General features: G+C 32.7%; 2 protein-coding genes across 3 annotated transcripts in view; both read left to right on the top strand.

Annotated features, from left to right (window-relative positions):
- LOC129800049 (protein similar) overlaps positions 1 to 10,897 on the top strand; it is a 151,887-nt gene extending 140,990 nt beyond the window's left edge. For both annotated transcript variants that reach the window (XM_055844410.1, XM_055844409.1), the window contains exon 11: positions 9,836 to 10,897. In XM_055844410.1, coding sequence (XP_055700385.1) covers positions 9,836 to 10,348 — 513 coding nt within the window. In that variant the 3' untranslated portion in view covers positions 10,349 to 10,897. The remainder of the gene's footprint in view (positions 1 to 9,835) is intronic.
- A 5,789-nt stretch (positions 10,898 to 16,686) lies between these two features.
- LOC129800076 (SAYSvFN domain-containing protein 1) lies at positions 16,687 to 17,879 on the top strand. The gene is made up of 2 exons (XM_055844454.1): positions 16,687 to 16,943; positions 17,026 to 17,879. The coding sequence occupies exons 1-2, from the start codon at positions 16,779 to 16,781 to the stop codon at positions 17,395 to 17,397; spliced, it is 537 nt and encodes a 178-aa protein (XP_055700429.1). The 5' UTR covers positions 16,687 to 16,778; the 3' UTR covers positions 17,398 to 17,879.
- The last annotated feature ends 791 nt before the right edge of the window (positions 17,880 to 18,670 follow it).

Consider the following 18,670-nt stretch of genomic DNA (forward strand, 5'->3'; position numbering starts at 1 on the left):
GTGAAGAGAAAATAAAATCATTTGTACATAGTTGTTTATTGAGACGTCACTATATTTATTGAAAAGTAACTAAATTCGTTGATATTATTGTTTCAATTGAAGATGGAAAATTTTTTAAAATAGCATCTGCAATAAAACGAAAAATCGAGGTATGAATTTTTGTATAGAACAAGTCCGATTTAGGATTAGGAGATTAAATATATTACTAAATTTTATTACGAGAAAATAAAAACAATTAAAAAAAAAACGGCTAGTAAAACATATCTAATTTCAATTCGTTGCTTCCATAGAAACATTTTTAAGACCCTAAATGTCTCATTCACATTAAAATCCAATGGTATTTGGTCCATTTTTGGAAAAAGGAAAATTAACGGCCTTAATGGAATATCAGGATAATTCCGCCATATTAAAATTATTCGTATTCTATTGGCTGTGGTTTTTCCTCTTGCAAGAAAATGCATTAAATACTTTCTAGATGACAATAGGATACAGTGCAGAAATCGAATAGTAAATTTGTTCACTCTTTTTGGAAAATAAGGGTAAATGAACTCCTTTAATCGCTTAAAATATTTCAGTCTCATTGCTTTCTCTGATTGGCTAAAACTTTGAATGTTTCCAAGATCTAGCCAATCAGAAGACAACAGGGAGTTAAATATTCGATGGAACTAAATATTTCATAACTGAGAAAGCGTCAAGTTGGAATTTTGATTAATTAACTTTTTGGTGTGATTCTCTCTTTATTTGCTAACGTTATACGGGCTTTAGACTTAAGACTTAGCGGTCTTCAGACTAGAGGCTTAGGCCAGTTCCCGAAGGCTTCAAAATCTCACATAGCGAATAATTTTCTTACTTTTTGAGAACTTAATAGGTTATTTAACTCTAATAATCCGATTATGTACGGTCTGGTGAAGTGCAATATCTGGTGAAACGGATGGAGACTTCTTTTCGATTCTTTCTATTTTTATTCGCTACAACGTTTCGGGAATATAATATCCTCTTCATCAGGTCTACAAAACGTTTCGAACAATCTGGAGGGGAATTCTGTAACGCTTTGGCAATGCCATATGACAAATCGGGTTTGAATCTTAGGATAGCTTTTTCGAAAATGCGATTCTGTAGCCGTGACATTGCCATTTCAGCAAGTAAAAGGTTAAATCATCATCAAGTTAAATCATCAAGTAAAGGGATTTCATTAAAAATTCAATGAATTGCATTTTCGAACTCATATGATATGACAAAAAAAGCTCGAATGGCATTGTCAGGTTTCGAACTCACGCGTGACACTGCCATGAAAATTACAGAATTCCCCTACTGGTTACACTTTTTAATAATTTTTTTTTTGACATTTTCAAAGGAAACTTACATAAAATAATTAAGAAAGAAACACGTAAGGTATATATTGTTACACTTGACTTGCACTGGGATCAAATTTTAATTATTCTGTGTAAGTTTCCTTTGAAAATGACAAAATATTTTGTTAAAAAGTGTAACCAGATTGTTCGAAACGTTTTGTAGGCCTGATGAATGGGACATCATATTCCCGAAACGTTGTAGCGAATAAAAATAGAAAGAAGCGAAAGGAGGTCTTCATCCGTTTCACCAGATATTTGATCATAAGTTAGATTTTCCAAAAAAAAAAAATCGCGTTTGATAAGAAATGAGAGCAATTTAGCCATATAGCTAAGCCTTAGGTCTGAAACCCGTATTAGCCATATGGTTTAACTGATCTAATTCCTTATCAATCAAGATTTTTGGAAAAAAGTAACTTAGAATTAGGTTATCAAAGAATGGTTATCTATTAGATGCTGAAAAAGCAATAAAATTGGTTGCTAGGGTAAAGTGATATAATTTAGAATTAGTGTTACAAGTTGGACAATTCGCCGGTACAAGTTTGACATGGCTTTTTTCTTGATAAATGCAGTACAAAATTTGTTTTCAAGCACAAGGAACCAAATTATAAAATTAAAGCATTAAAAATATACAAATAAAAATACTAAATACAAAATTTATCAAGACAAAAAGCCCTGTCTAAATTGCACCACTGTCCAACTTGTACCACTTTACCCTATATAGAATTTCGAGATTTTCAAAAAACTGGGCTAAACTTATAGTCAGAAAACCACTTTACGATCCGAGACTGAGACTTTTCAATGGAGCATCAGAAACTGCGAGAACGATTTTGATCAGTACCAGTGTGACTTCAATACAGTAAATTTTTGAAATCTCTAGACTTTTAAAGAGTGATTACAGGGAGTTCCGGCTTAAGTGAAAACGGATTAAAAAAGTTTGATAAGAATTGCCTACTATTGGCAGCTTATTTATAAAGTAATATTTGAAATTCTCCTAAATGTAAGCAAATGTTTATTTTTCATGTGGTAAATTTGAAATTCATTTCTTATGAACCATTTGTTATGAAAATAAACCGAAAAAGGCGCTGAAAATGGTTTGCATACATCAAAGCGTTTCCGTATCTTTATAACAAAGATATCTCCTGTATGTATGCAAATTTTCTGTGTGACTGGAGTGAGTTCACGAGCTTTTTTTCGGCTCCGAAAATTTCCTTCAAAACGGATCTCCTTGTATCTACAATTTTTAATCCTTGGCACCAAATAGACTCAGGCCGATCCTCAAGGTACAGGATAACTCAATTAACTTACACTGATCCTTTACGATCGTATTTTTCGGGATAATTTTTTTCGAAGATCAGCTTGAGTCTATTTGAAGCTTTAGGAAACCACAACAATATAAAAGGTTAACACGTTTAAACTAGGGGAAGGGAAACTCCTTTGAATTGGAACACCTTTGAAATAGGCAAGTCAAGGTCCGAGTTCAGTCTATTTTGTTTTGTTCTTCGAAATATTTTATTAGTCAACGCTCCAATTCAGGATGGGATCTTCTTCAGATCATCAAAAATCTGGGAGAACAATTATCTGGGAAGATGTTCATTGGGCAAGAAATCCATTGTTTAAAATTTAAAATAAGTCATGAAAAATTTCACTCTAAAATTGTTGTAATAACCCGAGACTCACACCTAATGCCCTAATCGGGAATAGAATCACACTGACCATAAAAGTCTTGTAGGTTTATCGAATTTATGCTGTTGTAACGCAATTCTCATAAGAATTCTCTATATGAAAATGTCTTAGCAAGAAGCAGAAAAAATGTTTTAAATTTATTATAAACGGTGAAAGAGGTTTGTGTCTTTGCTAAACTGTAAAATTAATATTCGAGTTTTAAACTTGAATAGTTTCTTTGTTCCCATCGCTATATTTAAATTCTGTACGTATGAATTTATAGGAATGATTATAAATAATTGAAGAGTGAACAGATTTACTAATTATTTTTGCATTTTAGAAATACAAAAACAAAAGATAAAAAAGGTCCATAGAAACAATTAAAATGTACAAAAACGATTTTATAAAATGTACAACTTTTTTGAGAGAATTTGTCTAAAAAATAAATAATCCGATCATGTTTTATACAAATCAGTCACAAACTACGCATGAAATCGGACAAGAAGGAATATATTTCTTAATTGGCTCTCTCAACTTTTTTTTTTAATAAATAAAATCATTCAAAATGTACTGTTATTTGTGAAAATAAAAGATTGAAAAACTATTGGTGAAAAGACTAGAGGGAAAGAACTGATTGTGAATAAGATTTTTAAGAAAAAAATAAGGAACGAATATTTAAAAATTGCAATTTTTCGAAAATAATTAAAAGAAAATGGTTCATTAATAAATTAATCCTTTTGATAAACAAAAAAATTAAACGTACGTAAACAAGATATCAAAAATTTCCTCAAGCTTTTTTGTCAGTGAAAATAAAGAAAAGACGAATGAAGAGTAAATTCATACACTTTTAGCATTTAAATGTGGAGATATAAAAGCAGAAATACTAATAAAGAAAAATGATTAATGAAGTAACGAAATTTTAGACACTATAAAAATATGATTCATTAATGGACAAAACACATGCAATAAAATAAATGATGAAACATTTACAGAAACTGTGTCTTATTTAATTGAGTCTCTTTCTCAATGAATCCCTTTCAGCTCAGGTAAATATGCAGAAAACACGGAAAAGTTGAACTGAAGTGGAGAGTTTCCTCATCAAAAGCAAAGAATATCCCTTTCCCACAGAGGCTCATGCGAAAATGAGCAAAAATTCTCTTGTGCAGAACTCTTATCAGGAGCATTCTTTCTGCGCAAGTGAAAATTGAGTTGCTTTCCCTTTCGAAAATTCCCCAGACCGGGTGGGAAAATGTTGACGGAGAACGAAAGTGGGGCTCATCATCAATGAGCATCCTAGAAATTTCCCTCCCAGAAAGTCATTGGAGAAATTTCTCCACGAAATTTCACTCGAATTTCTCTCCTTCGATTTATAACTTTCCCTTGAGGAGAAAGTTGCGTGCGGAAAGAGAAAGCTTCGCCTGCAAAAATTTCATCACAATTAATTCTTGAGAATTTTCCTTTTCCACCAGCCTCTTGGCACATTTCCCAGAAATTTTGCACTGTGAACAGATAAAGTATGTTATTTTTTCCCTTTTGCTGGAAAATTATTTCAGTGAATTATTCTGAGTCATTTCCTTTTTTTTTGACAAATTGAGGTTATGATATAACCTCAAAATAGCATAACCTGTAGAGACGCATGTTTATGGATTGGTAGCTACAACTAAGCTTTATCTAGTAAACAATTTCTGACCCTATCTTTCTGTCCTTGATTTCGATGCTATTACTCCTATTTCAATTTAAAGAAAATAAGAAGCAAGGCTTCAAATTAAGGTTATGTTTAAAATCACGTAACCTCCAAAGCGTGATAATCGGTAGACTTTCAAATTCCTTTAAAAATTCCTTTGTGAAGTTTTTTGTTGAATTCTTTACATTTTTAATTTTAAATTCCATTCAATCAGTATTATTAATCAAATTTGGGTAGTCCCCATCTCGTGCGTTTACCGCTGTCTTAACCGTTTCAACCTCCAGAAGGGGAATTCTGTAACACTATGACAATGTCATACGACAATTTTTTCTTAAAGTAAATTCAGAAGCAGCACAACATTAAAGCCCAGTGAGTATCGAATGGCCATTCCGATGAGCTCTATAAAGCTTTTAGTGACTGCTATCATTCGGATTTAAGATTAATTCTTCCTAATTTACCACACAAAAAAATTAAACTTGTCATATGACATTGTCATACTGTTATAGAATTCCTGTACAGTTCGAAGATAAGAAGGATTTTTACAAGAAGTTAGGATCTGAACAACGTGGTCTTCAGCGCGTAACATTCCCGACAAAGACAAATTTTGCTCTGTCTGTCTGTCTACCAATTCGGTTTTCCTAATTTTCCAATAAAGCTTGCATCCAGAAGACAAATTTAGAAGATTCAATCATTTAAAATATTTAATTGATTCGCAAAAAATCATAGATTTGCAGAGTAATATTAATATTATTTATTTAATATTTCAATTTCAAAATTGAGATTCAAAGGTTTTCCATACATAACTCTTCTTATTTATCTATTTTTAGTTAGTAAGTAATTCTTACTTACTGACTAGAAGGACTGAGTAGAATAGGTCGCTGTCCTGAAGTCCGTCTTATCGGAGGCTCCTTGCGAGTTTTCCTAACAATTCTGCTTTTACGGAGAGGAAGTTGTTAGCCCCTCGCACAATTCTTTCTAGAACAAACAGATCCCTTGTTCATTAGCCTTAGGTTCGTGACTTCTCACTGGGGTTGATCACCCAATCTTCTTTCAGTTTTTCGAAAAAACTGAACCGGTTCCAATCAGTTCCGAACCGCTAACTCATTTTTATTCGAAAATTTATTTTATTACTCTTTAAACTATTTTAAGTAATTTATGTATCCGTTTTTAGTCGGTTGAGAATCGGTAAAATGCATATCACGCGAAAATACGTGTAAGGTTTAACATCTAAGCCACGAGTTCGAGAAGTCCGCTATACCTGGGACACTTTGCCACCCGTTTTACTATTCTTTTCCTAATAACTTTAGTCCCTTCAGTAGTAGTGCAGGAATGAAAAATTCTCTTAAGACTTTTCAGAAAGTTTAAAGTTCACCAGATTGTCACTAGTAGCATTTGAGCTGCTTGACATCAGGTAAATAATTCATAACGTTTATGCTTCATATGTATTTAAAAATCCAGCAGAAACCAAGTATTTTCATCAGGGATTCCAATTCTATCAACTCTAAGTTTTCGATATAATGCCTAATTTTGATGAATCGATTTGAAAATTGTGATCAGTAAATTAGCACTTTAGTTTGTAAAATCGATTCCTTTATTAAAATTGCAACGCTTAATATAATATTTTAAAGTTGCCAGGACCGCAAAGAGTATATTCGTGGACAGGGGGGTAAGTCATGATCTGATCAAGGAAGAGGGAGTTATCGTTCTCCAAGTTCTAGGTCTAATACGGGCTTCAGATCAAGAATCAGCCATGTGGCTAAACTTCCATAATTTCTTATCAATCAAGATTATTCGGAAGAAATTGACTTACGATTGAATGGATTGAATTCCTAAAGGCAAGTGATCCATTAGATTCTGAAAAATCTATATAATTTTTTTGCTATTCAGGATTTTCAGACCGGAAACTGGGTTAAATTTCTAGTCTAAGGACCGCTCAAGAGTAGATATTTATATATCCCAGGGTCTAGAACTAAAGTATCAATAAGTTAAACAATTCTGAATGGTTAGTAGTTTCTTTTTTTGTTTACTAATTGAAAATTGGTTAAGAAAAGAACTCTTTATACTAGGGTACCATGAGGCAATTTGGAACTATTTACAATTTGGAATTCTGAGATTTTCCCACTGTTTTAGACAGGGGGTGACATTAGTTCTGAAAAATGCGACCGGTTTTAGTGTATTTTTTTCCCTGTTTTCGTACACATTTCACGAGATATCTCCCAAACTTCGTAGGTTGCCAATTTGGGGTTTTTGGTTGCGTATTCGTTATTAAATAGGCTTTTATTTTGTATTTGTATATTTTGCTAATTCATTCTACAATGACAGAAAACAGCTAATAAACTGAAAAGTTTTTTCGGCACGCTAGAAACACATGGGAAACATAGGAAACGTCATGTCCATATGCAAAAGCATATAATCACGAATAAAAGTTGTTCCTTTTCTTCTTAATCGTCTTTTTTTATCTTTCGTGTTCTTCCGTTTTCTCTTCGCTATCTGAAACAGTGAGAAACTCTCAAATGTTCCAAATTGTAAACCGTTTGAAATTACCTGATTTACAAATTTATGACTTATATCTTGGGTAGGGGAAACTGTCAAATCAGTCAATTCAAGGAACATTTAGGGGCTAATCCTCTTGTTCAGTAATAACCTTCTCGATTTTAGAGCTCTCTGCGGTTCAGGTTTTTCCTTTACCGATTCGAAGGTACATTAGAGAGAACTTACCTAAAAATCCATTGCAAGTTCAAAAAATTAATCACTGAGAGAAATCCGAAAAAGGTAAAATAACATTCCGGAAATGTTTATTTTACCCTGCAGTATTGATCCGAAATCGGTGTAAATATTATGCTTTTTAGGTGTATTAGGGGTTAAAGTTACCCTTTTTCATGTTAATTTTACCTTTAAAAAGGTGTAAAATTAATATTAAAAAATGTTGATATATTTTTACACCCAAAAAGTGTAACTGTGTTATCACACTTGCACATTAAAATTTTAATATGATTCACATTAATTGTCGCTGGTGAGAGTCCAAATGTGTAATTTGTGTGTTTGAATCATTTTATATTAAAAATTTGATCTATTTGTTGATAAAAAGGCAGACTTGGCCCGCAAAATTTAATATAAATTGATTTATAGCATTAATGCGAAAAATTAATGCGATTTTCTCTTTAATTTTTTAATGTGAAAAATATTTATGCTTCAGGTAAATTTAAACTTATTTTTGCAGGCCAAGTCCACTTTTTTATCAATAAATAGAAAAAAGCCCAAATATTAAATGACTGAAAGACACAAATAACATATTTGGACGCTCACAAGCGACAATTAATGTGAATCACATTAAAATTTTAATGTGCAAGTGTGATAACGCCGTTAAAGTTATGACGAAAAGAAGTTAATCGCAGCCTCTTTTTTTTCTCAGTGTAGGGTAACATGAGGTACTTTGGAATCATTTACAATTTGGAATTCCGAGACTATCTCACTGTTTCCGAGATGCAAAAGCAGGAGATCGCGAAACTGTTCCTTTTCTTCTGAACCGTCATTTTCTTCTATTTTGCGGTCTTGGTTTTCTCTTTGCTCATCTGAAATAGTGAGAAAAATCTCGAATGCTTCAGATTATTAATGGTTCGAAATTACCTGACTTTACCTTATACCCTATTAGGGCTTTAATTCGTCAAATTGGTAAATTCAAAGGACATTAGAGGCCAATAGGAGAAAGCGCGCTACCTTCGGACGACTCAAGCTTCGGAAAATTCAATTTTTTCTCTATGTTCCTTATGGATTTCAACCATAGCCCTTTTCTGAAAATTTGAGGCATTGGACTATCTATTAAAATACTATATTATAATGCACCAAAATCATTTATAACAAATTAAAAAAGGCGTCTGTGCGAAGCATAAATCGTGCGAAGGTAGCGCGCTTTCCCCTATAGGAAATAAATTCTGCAAATATCTTGAATATTGCAAATTATTTTGTGAATATCGTAAATTTTTTCTAAATATAACGAATATTTTATGAATATTGCTAATACTTTGCGAGTATTCTGAATATTTCGGATTTTCCACATAGTTTTCGAATATACAGAATATCGCGAATATTTTCTAAAATAATGTAAATATAATGAGTATTTTCCGAATATAAAATTAGATTTTTAAGAATTAGAAAATACAGAGAATAAATTCTTTAATAAAATTTTCTTTTCGTGTCCAAATTTATTTAAATACTGACCAAAGTGTCATGGCTTTATTTTTTAATTCTTTTTCAACTGCTGTATTCATAAGTTAAAATTTTCTGCCAACTATACTATATTAAGTTCTTGATTAACTCATCAACTTTAAAAGTTTTATCGACTACCGCTGCCTTAATGAGCCATGTTCCAACATCCTTGCTCCCAGATCCCTTTTCCCGTGGAGAAAATTAGACGCAAAATATCGTTCATCGACCTTTAAAACTCTCTATAAATACCCTGATAGGCATTTTCACGATCTAATCAATGCGAAAAGCTCTGATAAGAGCCACAGAAATAGTCTCAAGTTCACGTTATTCTTCGCATTTCGTTGCTTTTTCACTCACTCAATGCCAATCTTTTCCCATTTCGGGGATAATTGTTTGGGATTTCGTGGAAATTTCTTCAATTATTCACGGAATCGTCATTCTGGGAAAGAGGGAAAGACTCAATTTCAGCTGTGGAAAATCCATCTCTTCAACTTTTCCGCCAAAATTATCATGAAAAAGGAAACAAGAGAAAGAGATTCAATTAAAACAGGACATTGATATTCCTTTGTGTTGTAATTATTCTTTATGTTTTTAGGTGAGGAGGAGAATCTTTAGTAAGGTGTTATTTTAATGAGTTTTGTATAATTTTTGTGAAATATTTTATTAAGAAATTCTTTGAGATATTTCTAATAATTGTGTCATTTTTGAGTAGGAAAAAACAAAAATATTGTGAAGATGCTTTTGTGGAAATTTACGCCTCAAAAGGGGGCCTGTGGCTGGGTTTATGTAATACCAGAGAGTTCAAAAGATTTCCCTTTTGTGCTCATTCGACATTTGACTTGACATGGGCGATAAAGATTTAGTGGATGAAGCATATTTTATCTCATGAAGCGCAATTAAATTCAAAGCCATTTCTATTCCCTTTCACTAGTCTTCTGTATCACTGAGAAGCAGGAATGAGATGGAAGTGGATGTTGAGATGGACTCTAGAGGGTCGGATGCTGCCTCACCAGAAGATGGAGGTGATGGTGGTGGCTTGAAGCCGGGAAATTTCCGGGAAATGCGGCATGTGATGACAAATGTATCAAATCCAATGATTGGAGGCGGATCCTTCGGAAATGGGCCTTCCTCTGCCACATCCACGAATGAGAGGCACAAACCCGGATATGAGGAAGATGTTGCGGGCTTTGAGAGTCTCATGACACCAGCTGACATGGAAATCTGGCGAACCCTTCAGGCTACAGTTCAAGAAAAGAAGTCCAATGGAAGTATCCGGAAAAATTCCTTCTCAACTCTCATTGATTCCGACAATGTGGCTATTCCTTCCCTCCTGCTCGAGCTCAGTGACCAGGATTATGAGCTAAATGCCCCAATCAGTGAATTCATGCTCCAAGGTGCTGACCTCATTAAAGCCCTCGATGATCCCAACAGCCAAATGACCTAAAATCCCATCCCAATTGATACCTTTCTCCCTGGAATGAGGACAACCGCTTAGCGGCACCAAAATTAGCGTACAGCAAAATCTATTGCACTGTACAAATAAAAATTGCATTTAGGTGACAAGAGAGGGGATCATAAAACTCACAACTTCACGAATTTCCAAGGTGCGAAACACGAGAAACTCTTTTTATTTCTTCTTTTAATTTTAATTTAACTCATTGTGCAAATTTTATCTTGATAGAGTAAAATTGAGGTGTTGGATATCGATTTAGTGTATAATTTTTCTCTAATTTTTAAATGCATTCTGTAGAGATTTCTTGTCTTAGACAACAATTTTTTTGTACACTTACTCATGTAGTAATTTTTACTTGAAAACAAAAAAAATATATACGAAAAGATTTCCTTTGTAAAAGTAGCTGTTAGATATTAATTGTAGGATTTTTTTTGTAGATTTACAAATGACGATTTTTATTAATATAATATAAGAAAATCAGAATGTATAACATTTATTGGCTAATATAATAAAAAAACAAGTGTATTGGTTTAGTGTTTATTCGATTGTGAGTTTATTTTGGCATCGTTGACTTTTGCGGTATTTCGCTCGTGGAAAATGATAGTGACACTTTGCGAAAAGCATTTAAATTTAAAAATTTCATTTTGTCCGAATTTCGAAATTCTGCACTGAGCCTAAACACAAGTAGATTTTGATTCTCAAATAGTGTCTTGGATAAAAGGTAAATGGAACTTTATTTGCACAAAAAGTCGTTGATGATCGAAGAATTCAAATTCAATTTCGAATTTTCTTACTAAATTTTCGAACAAGGTGGGGAAAATTTATCAAATATCACACTAAAAAGCTCGCAAAAAAGTTACTCAGTGATTATGGGACAAGAACAGTAAGGGTCGTTGTTCTGTTTTTTCCTCACAACAATGTGAAGACCGTCACATTTTGACACTTGAGCACTTTGAAATTCGAACAATATGTATCTCAGCCACCTTGGGGAATTATCTAAAAATAAGAAAGTCTCTTTTTTGGATCTTCAATTAGATTTTCGAATTTTTCAAGATCCACTTCTGTACGGAATGACTTGCCCCTTTGGCTACTAAACTCTTCGAAAAAAAATCTACAACACATGGAACGTTTTCAGATTATCATTTTGATGTAGTTGGAAAGAGTCGAACGCTCTTACCAATTGCACTACGGACTACGGACCCCTTTTCTTCCAAATTACTTTTCTGAAATAAATTGAGATATATCGAATTTCAAAGTAACGCATCATCCAATTCAGATATGAAACTTTTCGAAGATTTTGACAGCTACATGTCACGCCATCTACATCTGGACGTTACATTAAAAATCACCTTTAGATTTTACCAAGTATTAAATATTTGGTACTGATTTAAAGTTTTCAAATCTATAAAGTTCGAAATTTTCAATTGACGAATAATTTTACATAACCTGAAAATTCTTGTTTCTTGATCTTTCGCATCTTTACAAATAAATCTTGGGCGATGGAAGGGACTTCGTCAGAAATTCCTTTTGGGTAGTTGAGTTGTGTTATCCTGAAGTTATCCTTTGATATAACGAGTTAAGCAAATGTAGTAAATTTCAAGCTGCATTGGATCACATCTTGAGGTTCACTGCATTGGCTGCAACGCTTCTCCAATTGACAGTTTTTCGAGCTATGACTAACGAAAGAACATTTGTCACAAAAGGTAAGATTTTTTAGTATTTTCTTCGAATTTTGTAAATGCAAGCATTCATGAAGTATTATAAATACTTGGAGGAATTTTCTGTCTAATGGGTTGTAGCAGATAGTGGACGGAAAAATAGACTTTTTTTTTATTTTTCTCTTTAATTATTCACGACGTTTCGAGGATGGGTATCCTCTTCATCGGATTTTCTAATGTGGAGGAAAAATCACGTACACGTAAATCTGCTACTGCACTGCACTTGGACCTTTTTACAATTCTGTCCATTGGATGGTGAACTTCGCAGTGAAGAATTGTAAAAAAGTTCAATTCTTCACGCAGCAGAAGATTTTACCAGCTGTACGTGATTTTTCCTCCACATTAGAAAACATGATTAAGAGGACATCCTTTCCTCGAAACGTCGTGAACAATTAAATAGGAAAAATCAAAGGAAGTCTATTTTTCCGTTCACTATCTGCTATAAATATTTGATTCCCCTGAACAAATGAAGAGATAATTTTAATTGTGTATGTGGTACATTCAAAATGTAAGGTGAATCCTCAAATTTTAAGGGCTATTTAATTCTTAATTTTCCTTTTTTTTGTTATGATGCTACTCATGTTCTCAATTTATGTTGACATGACCAGTAATTTCGCATTTTTAGGTAGGCTTTTAAAGATATAAACGTTAAACCCATTTAGTGTTCTTGGCAAATTTTTGCTAACGAAAAAATTGATCAAAAATCTGTATTAAATTTTGTATGCAAAAAATAAACTTGACTTTGGTATTTAGGGTGCCTATTTTGAGGAAAATTTTTTTATAAGTGGTACAGGCTACGAAAGGCCTATAAAATATGTTAATGATTATGCTCGTCCTGAACGTTAGAAATCTATGAAATAAGTACAAATGAACTTGTTGAGGTCATTGGTTTATCAGTTAGATCATGTCATCCATTTCTTTCTTGTTAATTGACACGAAACGTGAGGCAGCGAAGTTTGCTCGGATTCATCCGTTTTTGTTCCTGATTTTTTGATTAAACGCCGTAACCATTCTTTTACCACCGCTTTTGCCGGAATTGACTTCAAGGGACTCATTACTGCTTTCAGAACTAAATGACTCATCGAGAGATGGTATTTTAGCACGATTTAGGAGACAAAGAATACATTGATGGAAGAGCTCAAAGCTGTCAAAGCCATATCAAAAAGCGCCTATCAGAATTGAGAGAACGTAAGGCACAAGTATTTATATCTAAAGGAGATTACTTTTGTATGAATAAATAAATGTTTTTCCAGATACAAAAATTCACCTTATTTTTTGAACATACTTGGTGTTACTAAATGTGAAGGATTTGATCAGTTTTAAGTAGTTTTTCGCCAAGAATTCAAAGAGTTTAAAATTTTTGAAATTATAATTTTTTAAGAATTTCCTTTTTATTATTTTTTGTGGAAAATTTATTTATTTATTTATTTTTTGATTTTTGAATTACATGGAGGTTTCGTTGATTATAATAACATTTACATTGAGAATATAATAATAAAAAGGTAAGGTTTTTATATTTTTTACCTCTTAGTTTTTAGTTAAAGTAACGATAAATTTGGATAAATTATTCTTTATAAAAAAACAAGGATTATATAATATATGGGCCCTTCGAATAAAATATTTGTTTAATTTTTCTCACATAAAATCGTTGTTTCAATTTTATATTTTTGATTTTGATTTGTATTAATAATTTAGAGTAAAAATTAAAGATTTTAATTTTCGAGCACAAAGCTAGTGAAATTCTACATCACTTTTAGCTAAGATTCTTTATAATCTCATTATTCGTCTATTTCTTTTACAAATCCTTTCGATTCTATACGGTCATCCACTCTCCTCTCTCCAATCCTAGCTCTTCCTTTCTGCGGTCCTATTTCCCATACTTTCCTTTGCTCCCGTTGAGGGAACTCCATCAGCGAAATTAAAAGTGAGAAACGACAAGATTTGACCGCTGAGAAAGTCTTGGACCATCTTGAGCTGAAAGCTTTGGGAAGAATTAGAATTTGCTTACCTGCCGACACACGTCACCGGTTCTCATTAAAAAGTGCAATCTTAATACAGTGATGTAGATCTAAATAGGGACTGTTCTTCAGAGTTTGATTTTTTTTTTGAAAATCTCTTATTCTTTTATGCGAACAATTTTCATAACTTTATTCGTATTACCGTGCTATCACACTAGGATTTTTTCAATTTGTAAATTCAATTTAATTTTCAGATGATTTGTTCCTATGCGTTATTTTCCACAAAAACCAATTGAATTGATATATCTGCACTTATTTATTAATAAAAGCTAATACTTGGTTCAGAAAAAAACCTGTTTAAATATGTTAAAATAGCATAAATGTGGTTGCTCAAATAAATTTGATTTCAGCAAATTAAATTGCTAAAATTGCTTAATAAGTTCAATTTTATTGCAGTTACACAAGTAGTCTTTTGAAGAAAATTGTTCTTATTAAATTTATTCACTCGTAATTAATATTATTTGTGGCGAAGATATAAGATAAGTACAGTGTATTAGTGATATACTTGCATGAATTGAAGCTTAAGTATCGGAGGTAATTCATTAAATTCCTCCAAAGCCATTCGGAAGGAAATTGTTATGTTAAGAAATTTCAGTTGGGAGTTGACGACTTCATACAGATTTTCAATAAGACTGTATGAGAGTCGCTGCATGAGCCCTTTGCCTACAAATCTTCTTTTCTGGCTTTGAAGATCCTTCTGAGATAACACATTTTCCGGAGTCATTTACAATCAAAAATCTCGCGGCACTATTTAAAATTGAGCAAATTTCTTGCAAAATGTCTCTTAGCTGTGAGAATTTTTAAGTAAATTCTAGAAATCTTAATGCACAATTGGCTCAATTGAATTTAAAATAAAAACATGAAAAATCCTAGTGTGATAGCATCGCAACGCACGCAAAATTTAATTAGGGACAGGGAGAATCCTTGAAGTCCTTGAAGAACCTTTAAAAATAGGGCTTTTCTCCTATTTTCAAATGAATCTGGGCTTGATCCATATCAAAGTGTAATTTAGCTTTCAATAATTCGTGTGCGGAACTAAATTGTATCATTAAAAATTACAGTTCCATTTAAATATAGGAGAAAAGTGTCCTGTTTCAAAGGTATTCCCATTCAAAAGTGCCCCACTTCCTCCCTACTTAAAAAAAATTCAAAATCATTTTAATTACCATGCAGGTTTTGGAAAAGGGGAAATGAAGAGATTTTCATCTTACCCGCAACTATTTTAAAAGTTAATTATTGTTTAAATTAGACCCATTTTTGAAAAGATTTAGGTTTTTTGATCAAAATTTTATATTTTATTCACCAAGTTAATTTTTTTAAATTTCTCATTTGTTGTTTATTTTTGCCTTTTAATTTAAGCTTAAGGAAGGGTAGGGTTGTTTAATGCAGTTACAACTTTTTTTTAAACTTTCTTGGTTTTTGGTAAACTAATATGAGCCATAGGGGGAAGTGAGGCACATTTGAATTGGGATTTTTCACCAATTTTTAAATAAAATTGAGCCTTATCGTGATATAATTTAGATGCACAAACGAATTGAGAAGCTAAATTACATTATGATATTGATCAGTCCCACTTAAACATAGGAGAAAAATATCACTTTCAAAGGTACCCCACTTCTCCGTATTTAATTAAATTAAATCTGCGTTAGTTTTTTTTGGGTATTAGCTTTTTAAAAATATATAGCAAAATTCCTAGATAATCATTTATTATCCAAAAAATTAGTATTTTCGAAATTTAAAGAGCTAATTTCATAATTTTAATTTCTTTTTATCGAACTACTATAATATTCGGTTTTTGTAGATTTAAGAATTTAAAACTAAAAAAAAATCGCTGAGAACTCATTGCCCTTTGAAACAATTAAATTAAACTAAATTGTGCCAGTAATATACCTCAACAACCTACAGATAAATTGTATGTATAATTAACTCTTGCACCCATTAAGAAAACAGTTCAATTGATTGATCCGCTTTGTTGTGAGTGAAGTTACGGCAAATTTAAATTAATTTTCTGAGAAAATGGATACGGATTTCGAGAAGAAACTCTACGCTTACGGCCTCAACACGGCAACAGTGGATTACTTGAAAGGTGAGTCTTAAAGTCGAGAAGGAATCAGTTGAATTGATGTCCTCAAGTTTTTATTAAATTGAAAAAAATGGGCTTTTAGGGGAAGGAATAGACAGATTTGTATTCTTCGAAATTCAACCTCTGCATCTGCAAAGGACACCAATAAGATTGAGGGATCAACTCCTGATTTGCCGAATGATAAGACTGGCTAAGGAAAAGGTTAGCTATTCAATTTGTTGCCCTTTTTGAACTCTGTTCGGGTTGTGTTATCAGTGATTTGACCTTTGCAGGCTCACCGAGATGAATTCCATCAAACGCCGAGTTTAATGAATGATTTGTAAGAAATTCCTGGAAATATGAAAAGAAGAAAAATGCTCGAAATGGAATTTTATTTTTGAGAGATATTGGTTTGTACACGTTCTTTGTGTTATATTTCTCTTAATTTTAAGAGATGTGTCTGTACTTTTATAACTTTAAACCGACTTTTGGTGAAATCGTCGTCGCCATCTGTTTTATTAAACTTGGATTTCTTGACAGATTTAGGTTTTATGGACGTGTTTTGTTTAGAGATTCAGAGACACTAAAAACAGTGAAATTAATGTGTAATTTTGCATTGATAAATGGAGGAGAAATTAGAGGCTTATCGAAGAAGGAAGCGTCGTGAGGAAACGGTTAAGGGATTTAAGGAAAAGTTCGTTAAAATGGTTTCCTTCCAGCAAGTTCGTGTGGATTCTCTGAGGACGGATTCTGCTGAGAAGGCAGTTGATCAGATATCAGTGGACGAAGTAAGGGATTTATCAAGAAAAATTCTCAGAATTTTGCTGCATTTCAATTTAATTAAATTAATTAATTAATTTATTTTTTAAGCCACAAAATGTAAAAGACAATGAGAGTGATAAGGAAGACTTGACAGAAGTTCCGGATGAAGTTTCTGTAACGTCAGAGACTTCAGACATGGCACTGGGGGCTCCCAAGAGAACAGCATTCACATACTTTATTTACGTGCTCTACTTCCTCCTCTGGGCTACATGCTACGCCATTGCCATCGAACTGCAATTTGGCGTGGTGTTCTTCCTCTTCTCAGCCCTGGGGGCAGTTTATCTCAACACCCGGACACGGCCCAAACAGCCCGGCGAGATCAGTGCTTACAGTGTCTTCAATAAGGACTGCCACGCCATCGATGGAACCCTCAAGGCTGAACAGTTTGAGGCAGAATTGCGCTACGCTGCCATCAAGTAGCGATTCTGCTGTGATACTGCACCAGGGCAGATAAGACAAGAGCCCCCAAGAAGCACTGTGGGGTCTGTCTTATCTGCTGATACCATTTGGTTGAGTCGCAATTCCTTAATTTATCTTAATATATCATTTGCTGTGATTTGGACGCAGATACAAAATAAATTTTATCCAAAAAATGTGGGATTTTTCTTTAAAAAAATTTTAGTTTTTCTCTTTTTTAAATTGCACAAAATGAGGGAAATAAATAAAATAATCTGAAGTCCCAAATACTTGGAGGATTTAATTGTTTTTCTACATTAATCAACAATTTCCTTGATGTCCAAATTGATATCATACACCAATAAATTGATGATTAAAATGGTGATTTAATCCAAAAAAAAAGAATAAGAGAAGAAACTAATAAAAGGTAATAAATTTTAAAAAATTGTAAAATAAAAAACTGGAAGAGAAACACCAAATAATTAATAAATTAAAATTTATAATAGTTTTTTTTTAATTTTTAAATAAATATAAAACGTTTGAGAACACGTTGCTTATAAATAATTTTAATAATCTGCCGATTAGGACGTTTCAAAAAAAAAAAAAAATAGATTCTTTTGGCCCGGTCGGAAAATTGTTCTATATGATGAGACAATAAAATGCTTCTTAGACAAGAATAAGATTGGACCCTGTTTAAAGGTGGCTCAACGGCAACCCAAGAAGCATTTTTTCTTAATATAGTCTTGTAGAATTCTCTAAATAAGGCATTATAAAACCAAAAATCGTTTTATTTGCTTATAACGTTCTTGGTTCCATCACTGAGATTACCATAAGTAAAGTGGCGCACTCTTAAGGATCTTAAGAGCTTCTATAGGAATTTCAACAGAAAATTCTCACTCTAATGGCCTCTACACATTGGGAGCAATTTTTGTCAAAAATTGCTTTTTTGAAGGAAATTCCCTGCAACGTTGTAGGGGGAAACGTCAAATTTCTGTCAAAAACGCAATTTTTGACGAAAATTGCTCCCAATGTGTAGACGCCTTAAGTCTTTTAAAAGTGCACTAAAAGACTTGTCTAATACTTGGTTCTATAAGGCAGCTATTTTGCTTCTTGGGAATCTTTGTAGTGAAAAATCACGAAAATACACAAAATCGCCAGGAATAAATTTCTCTACGGAAGACTATTAAGAATTTCTTCTCAATATTGTAGAGGAACATTGCTCATTTAGTTGACAATGTTTTTGGAAAATTTCATTGAAATCGGATAAGAAATAGATTTAAAACAAAAAAATTGGTAA

The sequence above is a fragment of the Phlebotomus papatasi genome, chromosome 1 (genome assembly GCF_024763615.1).
Source record: "Phlebotomus papatasi isolate M1 chromosome 1, Ppap_2.1, whole genome shotgun sequence".
Classification (NCBI taxonomy): domain Eukaryota; kingdom Metazoa; phylum Arthropoda; class Insecta; order Diptera; family Psychodidae; genus Phlebotomus; species Phlebotomus papatasi.